Raw genomic sequence first — 20,936 nt, 5'->3', positions numbered from 1 at the left:
CTCCTAAATTCTCCGAACTTGACAAAATTCAATCTCCAACCTCTCCTAAGGCTAAGGAAGAAGAAGATGAGTTAAGGTTTCATCCAAGTCTCTAATATTCTATTTTTTTAGGCTTCCAGAATCAAGGTATGTATGTATTCACCTATGAAGTCCTTTCCTCCATGGGGTCCCCAAGAATTTCAATTTCCCAAATCAATTTTCAATTGATCAAATTAGGATTCCAAATCAATAAATGTGGGTTTCTTCCAATTATAATTGATTATGGTTAATTAAGTCTTATAATGCATGAATTGATGTTAATCCATGTTATTTAGTTGAAATTGCATTGACCCATGCCTAAATTATGTCTTTCAATTATGATCCTATGATGAACCCATGAATCCATGAATTATGCAATGATGAAGATGCATATGTTTTTATGAAATGATTATAAATGATTTAAGGATGCTTTGAAAGGAAAGTATCAGTGCTACTGTGAAAGGACTTCTCACTTACTATGATGATTATGATTGTGAAAGATATTTATCACAAATGAATTCACATTGGCGAAAGGTTTTCTCATCTATGTTGAATTATGTTCAAGGAGATATTCTATGTTTTGATCTTGAAATATGTGGATTGGTATTGATCATTGTCTTTCCTTATGTTAAATTGATATTTCATTTTTCTCTATTTCGTTGGGATTTAGACTTAGCATCAAGAGGGCTTTGAGGTGGAGACTCAAATAGGGTAGTCTCTAGTAGCAACCTCTAGTCCTTAGCTGTGTGCCCCTGTAGTATTTTATTAAATGAACTAGATAGTGGTTCCACTTAAGAAAATGATGATATGTACGGATTCTACCTTGGCAAGTAGTTTCCCCTTCTTTAGGTATGAGGGATATAGCAAATTCCATGATATATCTCTCATGGTCTTATTGTTGGTTAAAGCTAGTATCTCATAAAATGATCATGTTTCTTTAAAACTTTTCTTATGTCCTTTATGTTAATATATTTGACTATGTTTTATGATATTCATGTCATTTATTCTCTAAAAGCTTTTAAATATTTTATTATGATCATGCCAATTCATTTCAATTCATTTATACTATCATGTTCATGTTTATGCATATGGCCTCATACTTAGTACATTTTGTGTACTAATACATACTTGTGCCTACATTGGTTCACTAATGTAGGGTTTGACGCTCCTACCTTCCATACTCATGGCTAATTGATTCTTCATAAGCTTTAAAGATTGGTGAGTTCTCATGTTCTGAGGACCGATACTTTTTATTGTTTTTTTCATTTTTGTTTCAAACTTTGTCTGTGATGTATGAGTTACGTCCTAATCACTTTCCTTATGATGTATTAGATGACTTTGAGAAGTATGTTAGCTTTCCACTTGTCAAACTCTTTTGATGTATAAATGCTTTCTTTTAAAGTTTTTACTTCTAATATCTTATATGATGATGCTAAGTGGCTTGTGTAGGGCATCTCGGGGTTCTATACGCCATGTTACGCCTAGGATATACTTTGTGTCGTGGCATGTCGCTACATGAACACTAATGTTTTACATAAAATCAATTTCTATCATATTTATAGTTATGTATATGACACATAACTATGTCAAATTGTCTAATTGACTATGTATCAGATGTTATTATGTATCTGCAACACTGTTTTATAACTAAATCAGTGTGTATCATATTCATAATTTTTTTTTGTATATGATACATAACTATGTTAAATTGTATGCACATGATACATAAATACTAATTTATACTACATGTATCGATCTCAAACCAAACAACTTATGGGCAACATTTACTAAATGTATCCCATAAATAGCAACTACAACACAATAATGTATTGATCTAAAATCAAACACCTTATGGGCAATCATTACTACTTTAATGTATCAGGCAGTATTACAGTACTTAGCAATTTACTAAATATGTTAGAAATAGTAATGTATGATGAGTAATATATCCATCTCGAGATCACAAATTAAAAAATCGACTACACAACACAATACATGTAATTCCATATCTTTCATTATCAGATCTCTTTACCCTAAAGTTAAAGTTATAAATAGTAATGAATCATGCACAATTTTATGGGATTGATATATAAGTACATAAAAGCTAATACATATAAATTTAACCTGTCTCTCTATCAATGTTGTGTTCTTCTACTTTTCCCATTTTTTACTCTGCATAAACAACGAGAGTTTGAATTTGACATTTAGTATACATGTAATGACCCGGTCTACTATTTTTTATTTTTTCATAGAAATTACCATTTTGCCCTCCCAATATCGACCTCGAGTCTTCTATGATTGAGTTTTGAGAAGTTAGTTTTGAAATTTTTAGTTAAAATTTGAGAATTTGGTAAGTTTTGAGTTTGAAAGCCTTAGTTGTTAAGAAGTGATTTTCAATGTCTTTTGGAGTTTTGAATGTCAGAAAGGACTTATGTCAATTCCACAAGTCCCATAATGTGGAATTTGATTTGTCAAAATTGTCAGTTTTAGATTTCAAGTCTTTTTGAATATTCAAGGTCCTAAGTTGTGAAATTGTGAAATTTTAGCCTTTGGGATGACTTTGGTCAACATTCACGGTTCGGATCTCGGATCAAAATTCTGAGAGTTTTATTGGATTGGAGGGATAATTTAAGCCTAGTTGATGTCTTAGTTGATTTTTTAGAAGTGTCGAGCTTGTTTTAGTCTTTTTAGGTGTGAGTTAATTTCTTGTGGTCTTCACGGATGTTGAATCAAGGAGACCTCAGATTCGTGTTTTAATAATTCCATTGAGTCCGAAATGTCGAGTAAAATTGAATTTTATACGAGATTTATGTGCACGGGGTTCCGAATGAATCTTGAGGGTCTTTTCGATGCTTGGAAAGTTGGTTGTGTTTTCTGGTGCTGCAAGCCTCGCTTTTGTGAAGGTCTTGTCGCTTAAGAAAATGACATGTCGCTTAAGCGACCTTCGCTTAAGCAAACGACCTTTCGTTTAAGCGAAGAAGGCTTCACTTTTATAAAGGCCACACTTGGCGAACCCCTCAAATTTTTTCGACATCAGAGAGGGTTTTTATCCCGCCATTTTGAGGTTTTAGCCCCCATTTCACTATTTTTGAGTTTTGGGTGCTTTGGGGTGGCGATTTAGATCAGATTTTCGAGGGAAATCTTTTGGGTAACCATTCTTAACTTTGAATCTTCAATTACCTATTGTTATTTATGGATTTATATGTTCAATCAAGCTTTTGAAATGAGTTTGGGGTTATCTTCATGAACCCAAGATATGAATAAAATAGTAATTTTGGCCCAAATCCATCTATTTGAGGGAGGTCCAATTTGACAGCAAATCCCTTTTTATGCAAATTGAATACGCAGCTCTAAGACGAGGGAAGCGCTTAAAAGATCCTTTATTCATACATTGAATTTCGAGATAGCCGAAGAGCAACGCATGTCTACATTCTTTGTTTTGGAATCCAGCTAACAGCGTTCCCGACCCCTTGAGAGACCCCGCACACGGTTAGCAAGGTTAGCTGCAGAGCGGTACCACCCACCCTACCCTACCTCCTATAGGCGGCCTTTCTACAGCCGCCCGAAAAGGAACTGCAGTGATCTTGAATAGGGATCCTATAGCGATAAATAGAACCCCCATAAAAATACCACTAGATCGAGCACCAATGAAAATCACTGGTGCTCGATCTACTACATCGGTCAAAATCTTGGATAATTGATCAAAGTGGGTAGCTCCAGTAGACCCATAGATCATGTAATAAATAGGGTGGGTAGGCTTAAGGGAGTGATTTTGATCCCTTTTTTGAAATGGTTTTCACTAATGAGTCCTAAAGCCTTGAGTAATGTTTTCAAATATTGTTTTTCAGATCCAAACCTACATTAATTGGATTTTGAGTTTTTTGACCCATTGATCTACATAATTGAAGTGGGAATTATTATTTCTGATATGTGATTGTAAATACTTGATTATTATAGATTGTGTGTCTTTGGAAATGTTTCGGAAATGGAAGACTCAAATCTTGGAGTGATTGTTGATTGATTTAAGGCGAGTGACTTCCTAAAATTTGTATTCTAGTAGAATTTGTGTGCTTCATTAGTTTCTTGTATGTTTGGAGTGATGGGGATGAATTGAAGAGTGTAAATTGTCCACTTAATACATCTAAATGAATAAAAATGGGTCAAAATGAAAAAGCTATGTGATGAACATGATGATGTAAATTGCCTTATTGTGACCCTTGTTGATTGAATGATGAAATGTTTGAAAGCATGAATATGTACTTGAATTGTGTGAATTGTTGTCTCTTCTGTATGGCCTGATATTGCTTGTATGCATTGATTGTGAACACCATGATGAGACATGTGATGATTTATGATGCCGAGGTCTTTGTCGGCGAGTGTTATGATGTCGAGGCATTTGTCGGTGAGTGTTATGATGTCGCGGTCTTTTCTGGCGAGTGTTATGATGTCGAGGTCTTTGCCGGCGAGTGTTGTGATGCCATAGTCATTTCCGGCAAGAGTTTATAAAGCCAATGGAAATTGGTTTCAGCAAGAAATTGATTATTTTGATTTGATGCATTTGATGCTTATGCGTAACTTGATTGCTAATTGTGATTTATGTACTTGTTGCGTGTGACTGAGCTACTTGACTTTGAGTATGACTTACTTGATTCGTAAATTGTTGATTGTGACTATTGAATTGTGATTATTGGGCCTTGTGAGTCGTATATTGTAGAATTGCTAGGTTGGACTGATTTTTGTGAAGGTTCAAGTTTGAGGAAGTTTGGTTGGATTGTAAGGGGTATTGGTTTTATAGCTAGATGCCTTGTTTTCTAGGTTGCTTGTTGGGTACCGTGTTGTTGGTACTCACCCTTTGTTTCTACACTTGTGTAGGTTTCGAGCCCGAACACATGTGATCTCTTTATCCTTCTTCTTATTTCGAGGCTTGTCAAGGATTTGAAGAGTTAGTTGTTTGTCACTTTTGTGGGCCCTCTTTTCCTTTTATTTATTCTTTGTTCTATTTGAGGAACAATGATTGAGACTTATACTTGTTTCTTAATTCCACACTTTATGTATTTAGTGACTTGTACACATGACAACCAGGTTTTGGGGTATTGTTTAGAATGAATAAGTTTTCCACCTTGATTTACTGTTTTCTGCTTTAATTTTCTACCATTTTTGTTGGGTTGAGACTGACTTGTCTTGGTGGAAAAACACAAATGTCACCACATTCGTTTTTGGATCATGACAATACAAGTATATAGTCAATGTCGATAGAGGAGGAAAGTGTCATAGAGGAGGAAGCGGTGGTGCAAAGGGAGAGGCTGAGAGCCCTTAGAAAAGCTCAAGAACTTCTTCAAACCCTTAAAGATAACAAGACTAGAGAGGATATTCATCATGTATCTTCTCAAACATTTTGATAATTTTGAATCGAAATTGAAAGGATCTTCGATGAACTAGGAGAAGAATTTTGAATCTCAAAATTTTCAACAATTTTAAATCAATTTGAAAGGATCTTCGATGAGCTGGGAGAAGAATTTTGAATCCCAATATTTTCGACAATTTTGAATCAAAATTGAAAGGATCTTCAATGAACTGAAGATTCACAAAAGAAATCGTTTGTCCAACAACACAATTCCATCACTTTTGTATCTATCATAACTTACGTCTTTTACCCAAATTCCTAAATGTCTCAACAAAATCAATATATTCATGATTTGGGACAGATGAATGAGATTAAAATTTGATAGAGTAATATGAATCTTTTACGAAATCGGATTGATGGAGAAGATGAAAATTTAAATTTTTAATTTTGTGAAGCTGTTACAATTTGGAATAGATTGATATCAATCAGTTTTGCTTAATTCAGAGGAATGAAAAATAATTTTACGTTTAGATTTCATATTAAGCGCAACAGACAATCTTTGTAATGTATCATAATTAATGTATTCGGAAGAATCTTATGTATCCGGATTATTCATTTTTTAAGAGATTTTTTATAATTTAAAAAAGAATAGAAATAGGATGTAAATTACTCCTTACTCATGTGATTCCTAAAAAATTTACATTATTATTTCATCACCTGGGGTCTCAAGACGAGGGAAGGAAACAAAGGCATGGTGGACATCATTATAAAATAATTAGAAAAAAATTTGCTAGGGCTAACATAATAATTTTATAATAGTTTTGACCTTATTATAGACTTATAGTAAATTAATTAATACCACCTAGAAGGAAACGAATGGCCCAAGTTAATTGAGGTTGTCGTGGCCACCTTCAAACCTTATCATTAATATAACATATGTGTCTCTATAACCTTTACCAACATGGAAATAAATATTTGGAAATAAAACATCCAACAGGAAGAAAGACCAATACAAGTTGATTAGAATTCCCAAAAAAAGAACTCTCTTTCAAGTTTTAAATACTAGTTTACTCTTGAGCACTAATGTTTGACGGTGTATGAGATGTAACAATTAAATTTGGTTGTTGAGTTGGAGCCTAGTGTTAAAAATTCAATTAAATATTAAATTGTGTTTTTTTAACTATTTATATTTTTAGATGAAATGATTACGCATTTTAACATGACAATAGAGCATATAAAGGTCTTGAGATTGAATCTCACTGTCATCCTTACATAGGATGTCAAAAAAATATGAAAAATCGACTGAATCGATCGAACATAACCGTACCAAACCGATTTATATTATTTTTTCATAAAATCGTAGACTATTATTTAAGTGTATAACCGGCCTGAACAATTGGGATGATCTTTTTAATTTATTAAAAAATCAGAAAATTCCCGAATTGAACCGAATATCCTTACATGTATGTAAATATATATTTTATATATTAACAATACGTTAAATTTAATATATGATATATTTTATAACATTTTAAATATAAATATAACCTAGGTCCTAGGTCTCTGGTGATTGAACGACTTTGGGTCTTCTCTTTAATTGTCCTTTAGTTAATTAGGTTTAAAATTAAAAGATACTATAATAGATACTCCATCAAACATTATGGCAAAACCTATGTAAGAACTTCTATTAAATGTTTAATATCAAACAATACAACAACAAGGTTTTACATACTTCTTGGTGAAGAATAGAAGTGCTTCTTCAAGAACATATTTGCCAAAGAAGTAGTTTAATAATGATATATTTTGAGGTAATACTTTAAAAGTAAGAAAAGATTAAAATTAACTGAACCTTACCAATACCGAGAGAAACAATATGATTTGGATGGTTTTAAAAAATCAAATTTGGATATAGATTATAAGATACCCGAAAAATTGAAATGGTATAATTTTTTTAAAATAACCAACTGAATCGTTCCTTTGACACCTTTACGTTTACATGTTAAAAAAAAGTTTTCACATGATTGACCCATGAAAAAGAATCATACTCATTCGTGAGAGGCATGCTGAAAATACTATTAAATAATAAAGAGAAAACTAAGCAAATACCACATAAAAGTAAAATAATTACAAACATATACCCCTTTACATTCATACCCCACTAAATAATTACACTATATGCCCCTAAATAATTTCGCTTAACTAATACTAAATCAATATCATATAATGTATTGGTATCATTAAGACTAATAATTTCACTTAATTAATACTAAATAAGTATATATATACTGTATTGGTATCATTAAGAGATCCTAAACACTAAGACAACACTGCATAATGCGTTTAAGATAAAAGATTTTGGAGAATTAAGATATTTCTTAGGTATTGAATTTTCAATATCTCAACAACGTACTATTATGCATCAAAGGAAGTATGCTCTTGGACTCAGTGCAGCAAAACCAGCACCTACTCCTATGGATACTACTACAAAGTTAACTAGTATCCAATGTGATCATTATCTCAAATAGGTTGTAGATTCTAGTAATGAAATACTAGTTGATCAAGGTGCATATCAAAGACCAGTCGGAATTTTTTTTATATCTAACAGTTCCTAGACTATATATATCTTATAGTTTTCAAGTACTCAACTAATTTCTACATAAATCAAAACAGTCTCATATGTATCAAGAAGTTCAGCTGAATCAGAATATAGAAGCTAAGGATTGTGTGTTGAACTGACTTAGATTGTAGGCTTAATCATAGATTTTGAAGTTCAACTACCACTTACAGTACTTACAGAGTTTAGTAATAGCAAATCAACTATTCAAATCGTTGCTAATCCAGTATATCATGAAAGAACTTGTTGGGTTTTATTTTCCCTGAATTTCTTACCATAAATAGGTTTTCCTTTTAGAAAAAAGTTTTGGATTGGCTAGTCCTTTTCTTGTAGGAAAAGGTTTAGGACTCTATAAATAGAGGTTTGTTCCTTCTAACTTAATCAACATTCACAATGTAGTCTTAAGGGCTTTGAGAGTTTTGGTTAAGGGGGAGAATTTGTGGGTCACAAGCTTGATACGTTATCACTTGTGTGAACCTCCCATGTATTCCGAGTGAATTGGTTGAGGTTATTTCTCTCTATATTTTGTACTCTCATGTTTATTTAGTGGATTGCTCATCTCCATTGTGGATGTAGGTCGATTGACCGAACCACGTTAAATCTTTGTGTCTTTGTATATTTCTTGTTTGTCTTCTTACTCATGGTCTTTCGAGGTTCGCTGTGCTAGCTTCCGCGTTACATCTGCTTATTTCGGTCCTAACAAGTGGTATCTGAGCCAGATTCAATGATGGAGTCAGGTTCAGTGGTTTGATAATCGATGATTGAACCAGGTTAGAAAGATGGGTGTTCATCTTGGCGGGCGTAGTTCTAGCCGCAACCATTTTGACAGTAATGAAGATTTTTGTTGGAGAAATTATTTCAGAGAAGTTCTCTGTGTTGATACATAGATTTGATGGAGGAGATTATGGAGAGGAGAAACAAGCTGTTGAAAGTTATGTGAAGAAGGTGGACAAATTTATTTTGTTAGAAATTCAGGCCAAGGGGGAGATTTGTTAGGTTTTATTTGCCCTGAATTTCTTACCATAAATAGGTTTTCCTTTTAGAAAAAGGTTTTGGATTGGCTAGTCCTTTTCTTGTAGGAAAAGGTTTAGGACTCTATAAATAGAGGTTTGTTCCTTTTAACTTAATCAGCATTCACAATGTAGTCTTAAGGGCTTTGAGAGTTTTGGTTAAGGGGGAGAATTTGTGGATCACAAGCTTGATACGTTATCACTTGTGTGAACCTCCCATGTATTCCGAGTGAATTGGTTGAGGTTATTTCTCTCTATATTTTGTACTCTCATGTTTATATAGTGGATTGTTCATCTCCTTTGTGGACGTAGGTCGATTGACCGAACCACGTTAAATCTTTGTGTCTTTGTATATTTCTCGTTTGTCTTCTTACTCATGGTCTTTTGAGGTTTGCTTTGCTAGCTTCCGCGTTACACAGGGACGGACTTACATGCACCCGTGAGGGTGCATGTTCACCTGACAACTTTTAATTTTTTTGTTTATATATATATATATATATTTATTAAGTTAATATTGATAGCTTATAAAAAGATAATATATTTAACTGTGCACCCTAATAAACAAAGGTAATCTTGGCGCGTTGGTCGAATGTTGAACCTTAAAAGCTGAACGTCCTGAGTTTGAATCTTGCAAAGGGGTAAGAAATGTTTTGCCTTTATAAATCACCATTTTGATAATAGTTAACCCTTGTGGTGCCCCTAACTTCAAATCCTGGGTTCGCTTCTGACAATACATATCTACACATGATCAACATGTTGATGTCCTAGCCAAGAGTGCAAACAAAGTTCAACTTGTCTATTTGATATCCAAACTTGGACAGGCTAATCTCTTTGCAATACCAAGTTTGAGAGGAAGTGTTAAGGATATAAAATGATCTAGATAATCTAGTAGGTTCTTGTGGATACATAGTCAGTTAGGAAATTGAATAGTTAAGTGCATTCAAATCTTGGGTTCGCCACTGACAATACATATCTACACATGATCAAAATGTTGATGTCCTAGCCAAGAGTGCTAACAAAGTTCAACTTGTCTACTTGATATCCAAACTTGGACAGGCTAATCTCTTTGCAATACCAAGTTTGAGAGGAAGTGTTAAGGATATAAAATGATCTAGATAATCTAGTAGGTTCTTGTGGATACAAAGTCAGTTAAGAAATTGAGTAGTTAAGTGCATTCAAATTTTGGGTTCACCTATGACAATACATATCTACACATGATCAACATGTTGATGTCCTAGCCAAGAGTGCAAACAAAGTTCAACTTGTCTACTTGATATCCAAACTTGAACAGGCTAATCTCTTTGCAATACCAAGTTTGAGAGAAAGTGTTAAGGATATAAAATGATCTAGATAATCTAGTAGGTTCTTGTGAATACAAAGTCAGTTAGGAAATTGAGTAGTTAAGTGCATTGTAAAGAGTATATTTGACTCTCTCTCTCTATATATATATAGACAAGCTTGTGCAAATTCTTAGTTAACACATTGAATAAAATTGTATGACTTACTCTTTCGCCTATCTCGGTTACTCTCCTCTTCATTCTCTTACATTTAAGTTATTGTTTCATTGATTTTTGATGAATAATTCATCAGATTGTAAATTCAGTTATTGTTATAAATTAATTTGAGATTATTGCAAAAATCTATAAACTTCAAGTAATGAATCCACCTTTGAATGTTTTTTTTTTTTTCATTTTTTGAATCAATAATTATTTTTAATTTAAAAAATTAAAAGGACATTAAAATCATTGTGCCAAACTCGTCTTAATTATACTATACATATCTCACTTTATATAACTTGTTTTCCTTTTTAGTTAATCTAAATAAGGCGCATTCTATATTAATAACAACTTAACTTTAAATATCAATTTTATATCTAATAAAGTGATTAATAATTATCTATTATATACACGTCAATTCATATAAATTAGGACAGAGGAAATAGGGAGTAACATTGTTGGAGGATGTGAAGAATAATTAATGTGTGTATCTGTGAATTTGTCTATTAATCTAGCTACCTATCATATGCACACCCTTATTCTTCTGGTGCTATCCACCTCCCTTTTATTGGGAAAAATTATAGAAACTCCACCTTTTAGTTTACTTATTATCATTATCTCCTATAAGTTTTACAAATCTCCAAAATCTCTCATTTTTGGGCAACAGATTAATGTATCTCGCGCATCAGATTAGTGTATCATGTATAAAATGCACATCAGATTAGTATATTATGTATAAAATGTAATGTATCTTACTTAACGATTAATGTATCTCGCGCATCAGATTAATGTATCAGCACTTATATTATTGTATATGTTTAAGGAATTTCTGTAATTATAAACTTTTAAGGGATAGATTGTAATTTATACCTTAATTTGTTAACTACATATATTTACTATTTTACAATCACCTATTGCTATCTAGATCATCACTCTATTTATTTTTCAAGGCACAATCATTTAATGAAAATTGCGGAGAAAAGAAGAAATTAGATCAAATATTCAAGAAAGTACAATCAAATCTAATAAATATCTCAACCCTCATAATTGCACCAAGCATAGATAGATTGAAAATAACAAAATTTGCATTTCAGAACGGTAATATCTTGTATAATCACTCAATTAACGATAGTTCTTTTAGAAGCCACTTAAATTTATTTTATAAATTAAATATCGCTTAGTTACTGACATTTTATCTAAAAAGTCATTCAATCCACTCAACTATTGATAAATCAATAACATTTTTTTTTTCAATTCGATAATTATTTTACTGTGGAAAGCTGTTAATTTTATTGGTGAAAATTGTGGAGGCAAGAACTCTAAGGAGGTGTTTGGTATGAGAAAAAACAGACAATACTTTCAGAATAAAATGTAAGATTATATTACCTTATGTTCGATTAGAGTAATTAGTTTATCCCAAAATTATTCATCGCATGTAGGGGTGGCAAAATCAAATCTAACCCGTTCAAATCCTCCCATCCCGTTTAAGTTTGGATTGATTATTGACCCCTTCATTCATTAGCTCAATCCATTTCAACCCATTAAAAATTGGGTTGATATGTAACTCGAATTGACTCAAAAAAAATCTCGTAGAAATATTTTTAAAAAAAATATTTTTCAATTTATTTGTTGTATATAGTCATAATAAAGAAATAATAATAATTTTATTAGGTACTAAAATAATTAAAAATAACAAATTAAACAATCAAACTTAATAAAAATTGGGTTGGGCTGAGTCTTGACCCATAATGTAAGCTATTGCCTAACTTATTTTGACCTAACTCATTTTAACCCAAACCCAATTTGAATTGGTTTGAATCTTAACTCGATTATTGTCTTAACTTATTATGAGTCATTCAAATTTGACTCAATTTGCCCCATTGACACCCCTAACCGCATGGAATAAATTTATCTATCTCATTTCGATACCAAACGAGTTATAAAGGTGAGATCACGCGCTTGAAAGTGTGAGAGTGGTGAAAATTTTGGGATGTTAATAAATAATACTACGAGGTACATGTGAGAAAGTCATTGGTCGATGAAAAGAGGAAAAAAGGTGGGTCCTACTCCCGTACTCTTGGATTGGACTATTCTGGAAAGTATTTCCTTTTATTGCTATTATTCCACTTTCCTTTTTATGAAAATCAAACCCCACTACCAATAATTATTTTCTTTTCTCAAAATTACCCCTCTCCATTCCTAATTTACCTTTCTTCTGTACCCAAATGGTAAAAACAACATAAAAAACAATTCTACTGCAGCCTACTATAATAAATCCAGCAGTCAACCAGAAAATCTAATACATTTTGCGTCTCAAAATATCTTGTGTGTTTTATTTACATTTCTTTAATCAGAAATGGTGTTTAATTATACTTCTTACATGACAATAAGTAGTTGAAAGCGGATAATTTTTCTAAGGACGATAATTATTTTGAGACGGGAGAAGTACAACAACAATAATATCTAATGTAATTTTATAAGTGTAGTCTAGGAAGCACGGTAGCAAAAGAGAATAAAGTGGCAATATATATAATATATTCCTTTTACATAGCCATTAATATTTTTGCACCAATTAAGTTAATGTCATTGTATCCGGAATAACTAGTAACATCATATAGAATGTTGATTATAAATATTCATATTATACTCCTTCTGTCCCTAATAACATGCTCACTTTTCTTTTTTTAGTTGTCCTTAATTACTTGTCCATTTTGACAAATTAAAAAAGGACAAATGTTTTTTACCTATTATACCCTCAATTAATTACTTTGAAAAACGTAGAACTTCTTGAAAATTTTAAGTTTTTTTTAATTCAACTGTTTACTCATATCATGTTGGAGCTAATAAAAAGAGTAAATAACGACTAATTAAAGAATGAACGAATAAAACACGTAACATATAATAAAATTAATTAAACACGAATAATATAAAGACAAATTTAACATTTTTCCTTAAACAAGAAATGATAATTACTATAGCTAATAAAAGTAATTAGGTAATAAGTCATCTATGGTGCTTTCAATTTTCCATAAAAAGGAAGTACAAAAAAATGTAAAAAGGAAATAAAAAGAGATGCTTTTCGATTTGGTTAACGTCGTAAAGTTGCGTAAGAAAAAGATGCTTCTTTCTTCTTCTTCTTCTTTTCTTTTTTTGTTATATATTTCAATAATTTTATTTTTATTTTTTAACCTTTACATTCATTGACCTATAAGAAAATATAAAAAATACAAAGTCTTCCTTTCACCAAAGAGTATAAAGAGAAATCCTTTTCAATGTACCAAAAAAAAAGAGTAAAAAGAGAAAGGTGAAATGTAGAGTCATAAATACTAATTAGTACATTAGTATATGTAGAGAAATAGAAAATTGGGTCTAAGAAACAAGAGGAGAGTATATAAGAAATGACTAATTAAGTGAGTTGAAAAATCGAATGTCCATCCCTAAAAAAGAATTATAGTTTGTTATACAATTTCACTTCAAATTTTATATCTTATCCTTAGTTGTATGTTTTTATCTAGAGCAACTTTCACATAAAACAAATATAAGAATTTCACATAAAATAAATATAAAAATTATATTTGTATGTTATAGCTATAGACTATAATTTGCATAATTGCGCTCCATAACAAATTTTATGTTTGCTATGGAGCTTTTGATTTGTATAATTCGCTAGATACATCCAATTTTATATAAATTGTTTAGCTTTGTATAAATTCATTTATACACTGTAATTTGTATAATAAGATCTGTATTTGTGTATTTATAAGTGTATAGAACGAAAATATATGTATTTATATTTGTATATATACTTTTCTCTCGCTTTATATAAACATAAACGCATTTTATACCGAAATGTATAAAATGACTAATTGTATATCGAAAATGGCTAATTGTATACCGAATCAGATGACAAAAAATTGAGATATTTGCTGCGAATTACAAATAAATAAATTATGGCTATAACATTTAATTTGAATTAATAATTTGCTATTTCATACAATTTTCCCTTTTATCAGTGTATTTTTTTAATTCAATTAAAAAAGAGTGACATTTTTTACATTTCACATGAAATATTTAAAATTATATACTTCAAAGAATATGCTAATATAGTACAACAAATTTTTTTAATTTTTTTTTTGTATTCAATTAACCTAAACACATAAATTTAAATAGAAAAAATACTCGTCACACATGATGAAAATGTTTTCCTCTTTTTCCTTTTTAAGAAAAAAATTGGTATCATATCAAAATTAAATATTGTCACGTAAAATGTCAATATCCTTCAAATACACGTAAGATAAATCATGATCTAGTATAATAGCCTACGGACTACAAATGAAGACTGGTAAAGTGTACTAAACAACCTTCATATAATAAACTAAATCGAAAAAACGTAAAGGAAATTTTGAATCTAAAACCCTCTCAATACCTCTAGTTGAGAGATTTCAAACTCAACCAACTCAATTTGACACAACACGTTAGAAAAAGAACAAAGTTGGGTTGGATAATAGGGATCTAGAAACTAAGGTGTGGGGGGAAGGGTTAACGTTGGTATAGGCTGCTTTGGGCTTATTCTTCCTAAACTAGGCTCGTCTATTTCTGTATTTGGGCAGCTAAATAGGTGAAATAGCACAAACAAGATCTAGTAAAATACTAAGTAGACATCACATATCCATCATCTCTCTCTTTTTTCTTTTTTTTTATAAAATAAAACTTTCCCCAACAACTTCAACTTCTCTATAAGTTATAAGTTCCATCTTCTTTCAATATTTACACAAAAAAAAAGTTCATTTTTTTTCTTCATTTCACACATCAATATAGGTCACGTTGCAACTAAAAATCTACAACTTTTCGAAAATAGACTCATTTTGGTTCTATCGACAAACCCATTTTATTATACAACAAAAAAAAATGTGGAATTTAAATGATTCCCCCGATCAAATAATGGAGGATGAATCTGATGAAGGTATACCGGTGAGATCGGTATCAAATTCAAGTTCATCCGTTGTACTTGTTGTAGAGGACGGTAATTCATCAGAAGAAGACGGTGAAAGAGGTAAAAAAATGAAAAGTAGTACACCAGGTAAATTATTCGGTTTTTCTGATAACGACGACAATTTGGAACCGCCGAAAGTTACCCGGCAATTTTTCCCGGTGGATAATGAGTCCACCAATTTGCCAAGAGCACAATGGGCTGGAATTAAATTTTGTGAATCGGAACCGCCACTTGTCACCGGATTAGTGGGTAACCCAATTGAGGTGTCACAACATCAGCCAATTAAAAAAAGTCGCCGTGGACCACGTTCAAGAAGTTCACAGTACCGTGGTGTTACCTTTTACCGGAGGACTGGCCGGTGGGAATCGCATATATGGTTTGTGTTACTTTTCAATACTATCACATTAAATCGACTTATACTATTGATATAACTCAACTTATTTTTTTGAAAATATTGTCTATTCGAAATTAATAATTCTTTTTTATAATTTCGTTTAGGGATTGTGGGAAACAAGTTTATTTAGGTATGTTTAATTTATTTCATTTTTAAATTTTTTATTGTTACTGGTGTTCTTGAAGATAATAAGTTTAATATCATCTGGTATAGGTGGATTTGATACAGCACATGCAGCAGCTCGGTGAGATTTTCAATTCTTCTCTTGTAACTTTTTGTAATTTTTGAGTGTTTGATATGATGAAAGTCATTTTTTTATTTTTTATTTTTTGAAAATGGAACACAAAAAAGTTGAATTTTTTGCAAGAAATATTTTGTTTTCTATGGTACCGTACACATTTTATTTTTTTTTAAATGTGGAGAGACTGAAGGTTTTGGAATGTATGACACAGTGCATATGATAGGGCAGCAATCAAGTTCCGGGGAGCGGAGGCGGACATAAACTTTACCTTGGAGGATTACGAAGGTGACTTAAAACAGGTAAGTTATGCATTCAAAATTTAAATTTGATCAGTTTAATTTTAAAGATATTAAGATTGATAAAAGAAAAAATCAATAATCTCCTGTATATGAAATTATAATTTCACAGATGGCCATTCAACTAATAGTTATTATCTTAAAGTCGTTTTTAAAATAATTTTTTGAGACAAGACGCTAAAAAAGCATCTAGATGTGTTTTTGTTGTGTGTGTCTGATTGGAATACTTCACTTTCACTATTTGGCTTATCATAAACAGTAGTTTTTGTTTCACATTTTTTGGTGTGAATATTTAGTTGGAAGCATATATATAACATTTGACATTTTATTTTTGTTTGTGCATAATTTGTTTTATGTATATTTTGGTGTATCAGATGAGCAATTTAACCAAGGAAGAATTTGTGCATGTACTAAGGAGACAAAGTACTGGTTTTCCAAGAGGAAGTTCCAAGTATAGAGGAGTCACTTTGCATAAATGTGGTAGATGGGAAGCTAGAATGGGACAATTCTTAGGCAAAAAGTAAATAATTATTCTCATTTTATTCTCCAAGATTATTGAATAAATGTTTCAAAGAGTGAAATTATTGATTTTTTTTTTAATTTTTTATTTGGAACAGGTATGTTTATTTAGGCCTATTTGATACTGAAGTTGAAGCTGCCAGGTGTGTTATTGCAGTGCTGAATTTATTCTTCTTAATTTCTCTACTTTAATTAGTTGTATTGATACGAGGGAGTTACTCGAATGATAAACACCTCTCAACTCCTATCCAAAAGGTGGGATCTTCCGAGAGGGGTAAAGAAAAAAAATATTCTAGTTGCATTTTTCGCACTAAAATTACTCCCTTTATCCCAAATTATTTGCACGTTTGCTTTTTACAAAAGTTCATATGATTCATTTTCGAAGTTAAATTGGATTAAAATAACTCAATATTTTATAGTATTTAAAATCCAAGTATTCAAATATTATATGATAAGTAGTATCACTTACTACATAAGTTGTAATTTTTCTCATGTTAATTTGTCAAAGTTAGCTCACATAATTTGACTTTCGAAAAGTGAAACAGTATAACGTAACTAACTTATTGGAGAAGGTGAATGCTTTAAATATTTTTAACACACTTTTTTCTTTCTTCTTTAACAGATCTTATGATAAAGCTGCTATCAAGTGTAATGGAAAAGATGCAGTTACCAACTTTGATCGTAGCATTTATGAAAATGAAGTTAACTCAACCGGTAAAATTACATTTTTCTTTAATTTATTTGCTCTCTATCAGATCGACGTTTCTAACATATCGTCAATATATATAAGTTAAATCTACGTAACATTGATAAATGTGCATTTTTTTTCTTCAGAATGTAGTGATAATGCAGCGGACCACAATCTTGACTTAAGCTTAGGAGGTTCAAGCCAAGAAATGGGGGACAATAGGGGTCAAAATTCTTCATCTAATTTGCAATTGGATGTCCATTGGGGCCACCAAGGGTCATCAAGGCTTAACAAGGTGCATACATACTTCTGAAATTACCTATCGTGATTTTTGAAAATAATTATTTTAAATTATTTATTATTTTAAAATTTTAAGATAAAATTAATATTCTTTACTATTTTTATCCTTGATAATTACGTTCTTGAAAGCTATAAATACTTCAGTAAAATAAATGTGTTTAATAAAAAGAAATTATTATTTTAAGACATGGTAAAATAATAAAGAATCTCTCCTAATTAATGTTTTATGTAAGAGCATGTAAAAGAAGAAACACGACAGATAATTTGAGACAGAAGGAATACATAACATAGCTTACCTTAATTCCTTGCAACTATGTAGAAAAACATAGTTCAGACAATTGACAACTTTATTTTCAACATTTCAAATTTGCATCATGTCTAATGTTTGTACATGCTTTTTTTTTCTTTAAATTGTCGTACTTATTGAAATCGAGTACCCTCGTGTTTTAAATTTCCTTTAGCCACGTAGCCAAATCAATTTTGATGGCCAAAAAAGAAGTGGATATAATGAGACTGAAACATTGCAACTCTTGAGCCAAACGCACCTTAATTCGTCAGGCAGAGTGCAACCAAATATTAATGAAATGCAAAGGTTTGGCCAATTTATTAGAGATGGTGAAACACATATGGTTCAAGCCTATCCCCGGCAATTCAATTCATATCAAGTGAGTTTTCATTTTTCTTATAATAATATCGTTTAAATATTTTTTGATTGCTATACAAAATGTTGTTATAAAACATATAATATAACATAAGATAGAAAAATAATTTTGAAGAAAACTTATATCGTTATAATAACATATGTATTATAAAGAGAAATAGTTGGATTTTATGGCTTTCATGTTTTTTCTTTATTAACTTATCCAAATTATTGTAAAATACTATCCTTGATTATTTTACAAAAAATGGCATTTTAACCAATAAAAATAAGTGTTGTTTTAAGAAACCAATTAGTAGGTGTTTGGACATTAAGAAAAATTATACTTGAGGATAAGTAAAAAAATTAAAATAGTTGAAAAAAGATATTTACAAATTGATATTTAGAGAGAAAAAAATATCTGTGAGTTGAGAAAAAAATTATCTTGAAAATTTTGGAAAATCACTTTTTAAATTTGAAACTCATCTTCAAAACCTTTTTTCAAAAAATCAATTCAATGTATAACCAAGGCAGCCCCGAAAATGTAATAATTAATTTGTTTTGTTAAAATCTATCCTTACTCTAATAAATGATCTATACAATTTATTAAACCCCTCAACTATTGGTTCTCATTTTGAGAAGAGATAAAAAGGATTATTTGACCCTAATTATTACTTAATACTATTAAATTTTTATTTTTTTTATGAATGTATCGAAACCTTAAACCATATTTAAAAAATGATTTTGATACAATTATTGTACACCTTGTGATCAAATCAACTAAAGAGTAAGTCAAAAATATTTTGATTTAAACCTCGATCTAATATCATATTGAATTTTGTGATCATTTTATTTAAAAAAGCTAATCATTAATTTATTTTTAAAAAATCAATTACTTAATTATATTATGTATCAACGGGCAGGTTCAGACTCCGAGCAACAATAATGTAGGCCAAATTGGGGCAACAAGTAATTCTCAAGAATGGCACCCTAATTATGAGATAATTACAACTGCTGCAGCATCATCAGGATTCCCCCAGCAGATAATAAGAACTCAAAATTGGTCTCAAAATAATGGCTTCCATCATAATTTTATGAGACCTTCTTGACCATTAATTAATTTCTTCATGTTCTTTTATCAATCTTTGTAAACAGTAAAATTAATTAATGTTGAGATTATTAATACTCTCAAAACATAAACAAACAGATTATATTGGTAGTATATATATGTTGGAATGAAATTCCAACTCTTTTGGAAAAGTTAAGTGTAACCTTTTTATTCTTTTTATTTTTGTTAAATTCTTCTTATTGGTAAAATTTAATTTAGATTCTTTGGATTCAATTCTCGCACCTCGAATTAAATTTAGCAGACGTTTGACCATAAAATTTAAATATCTTTTATTTTATTTAATATTTATAAAGTTGAAGTTGATGCTAAAGTTTTATTTGGTTATAATTTTTGCAAAGGAAAGAAGATAACACTTTATTTAAAAAGGATGGTAAAAAATATTCTTAAATTATGTGAAATTAAACAAAAATATCATCCGCTAATTGTTTTATCTAAAAATATATTTACCATTAATACTTAGTACTTTGGTCCAAAGTCCAAACTACATCTATTGTTACTTTTAGGTAAAAAAGAAAATGCTCAATTTTAATAAACATATCATCTATTCTCTTCTAAACACAATCTTTATCATAATAATATCGTAATTCATCATTAACTTTTATGTGTATATGATCATAATGATTCATCATTAATTAACTTTCATTTAGATAAGGATAAATTTTATACTCTTAATAAAATAGGAAATATTTTTATTTCTTAATATTTTTGAATTAAAGAATAATAATGTTTTACTAATATAATCCTTGACTTTGAAGTTAAGATACAATAATCATAATTTCATAACATAAAAAAAATTATTACATTGATTCAAAGTTCAAATCACAAAATATTATTGATAGAGTTATTCTTGAATCTTTTGTAATAACTTTCAAAATTGAGGAATTTTCTATCAAATATTTATCTTACAATTTGAAAAAGATTAAGAAATAAAAAAAATATTTTATTAGAATTTCCGTTTATCATTATCTAAAATAAAATTTAATGATGAGATTACTATGATCTTTTATATATATATGACCTACAACATCAATTTGAAAAAATATATATGAAGTAATTTGTTTTAATTCATAAAAGGATATTAAAAAGAAAAAAGTTTTACTTTCCACTTTTATATTAATTGAAGAGATTTTAAAAGAAAAAAATTCTTTAAAGTAATACTTTAGTTAGAAAATAATGTGTTTAAAAGAAAATATAGTAGAAATACTTTTAGATCAAAATATTAATGATATGCACATTTTTGAACCGATGTATTAACAA

At 30.2% G+C, this 20,936-nt stretch overlaps 1 protein-coding gene across 1 annotated transcript; it reads left to right on the top strand.

The window, feature by feature from the left end:
- The first annotated feature begins 15,312 nt into the window (after positions 1-15,312).
- On the top strand, positions 15,313-19,754 carry LOC125810252 (AP2-like ethylene-responsive transcription factor TOE3). Its single transcript, XM_049489760.1, has 10 exons — positions 15,313-15,851; positions 15,974-15,999; positions 16,083-16,113; positions 16,322-16,409; positions 16,781-16,926; positions 17,024-17,068; positions 17,548-17,639; positions 17,760-17,908; positions 18,375-18,578; positions 19,474-19,754. Exons 1-10 carry the CDS (start codon positions 15,391-15,393, stop codon positions 19,657-19,659), a joined length of 1,428 nt encoding a protein of 475 aa, XP_049345717.1. The 5' UTR covers positions 15,313-15,390; the 3' UTR covers positions 19,660-19,754.
- Positions 19,755-20,936: the final 1,182 nt, after the last annotated feature.

The sequence above is a fragment of the Solanum verrucosum genome, unplaced genomic scaffold, assembly GCF_900185275.1.
Source record: "Solanum verrucosum unplaced genomic scaffold, falcon-dt-bn FXZP01000038.1, whole genome shotgun sequence".
NCBI lineage: Eukaryota > Viridiplantae > Streptophyta > Magnoliopsida > Solanales > Solanaceae > Solanum > Solanum verrucosum.
The sequence above is the reverse complement of the archived record's forward strand: the minus strand, read 5'-3'. Positions and strand labels throughout refer to the sequence as shown.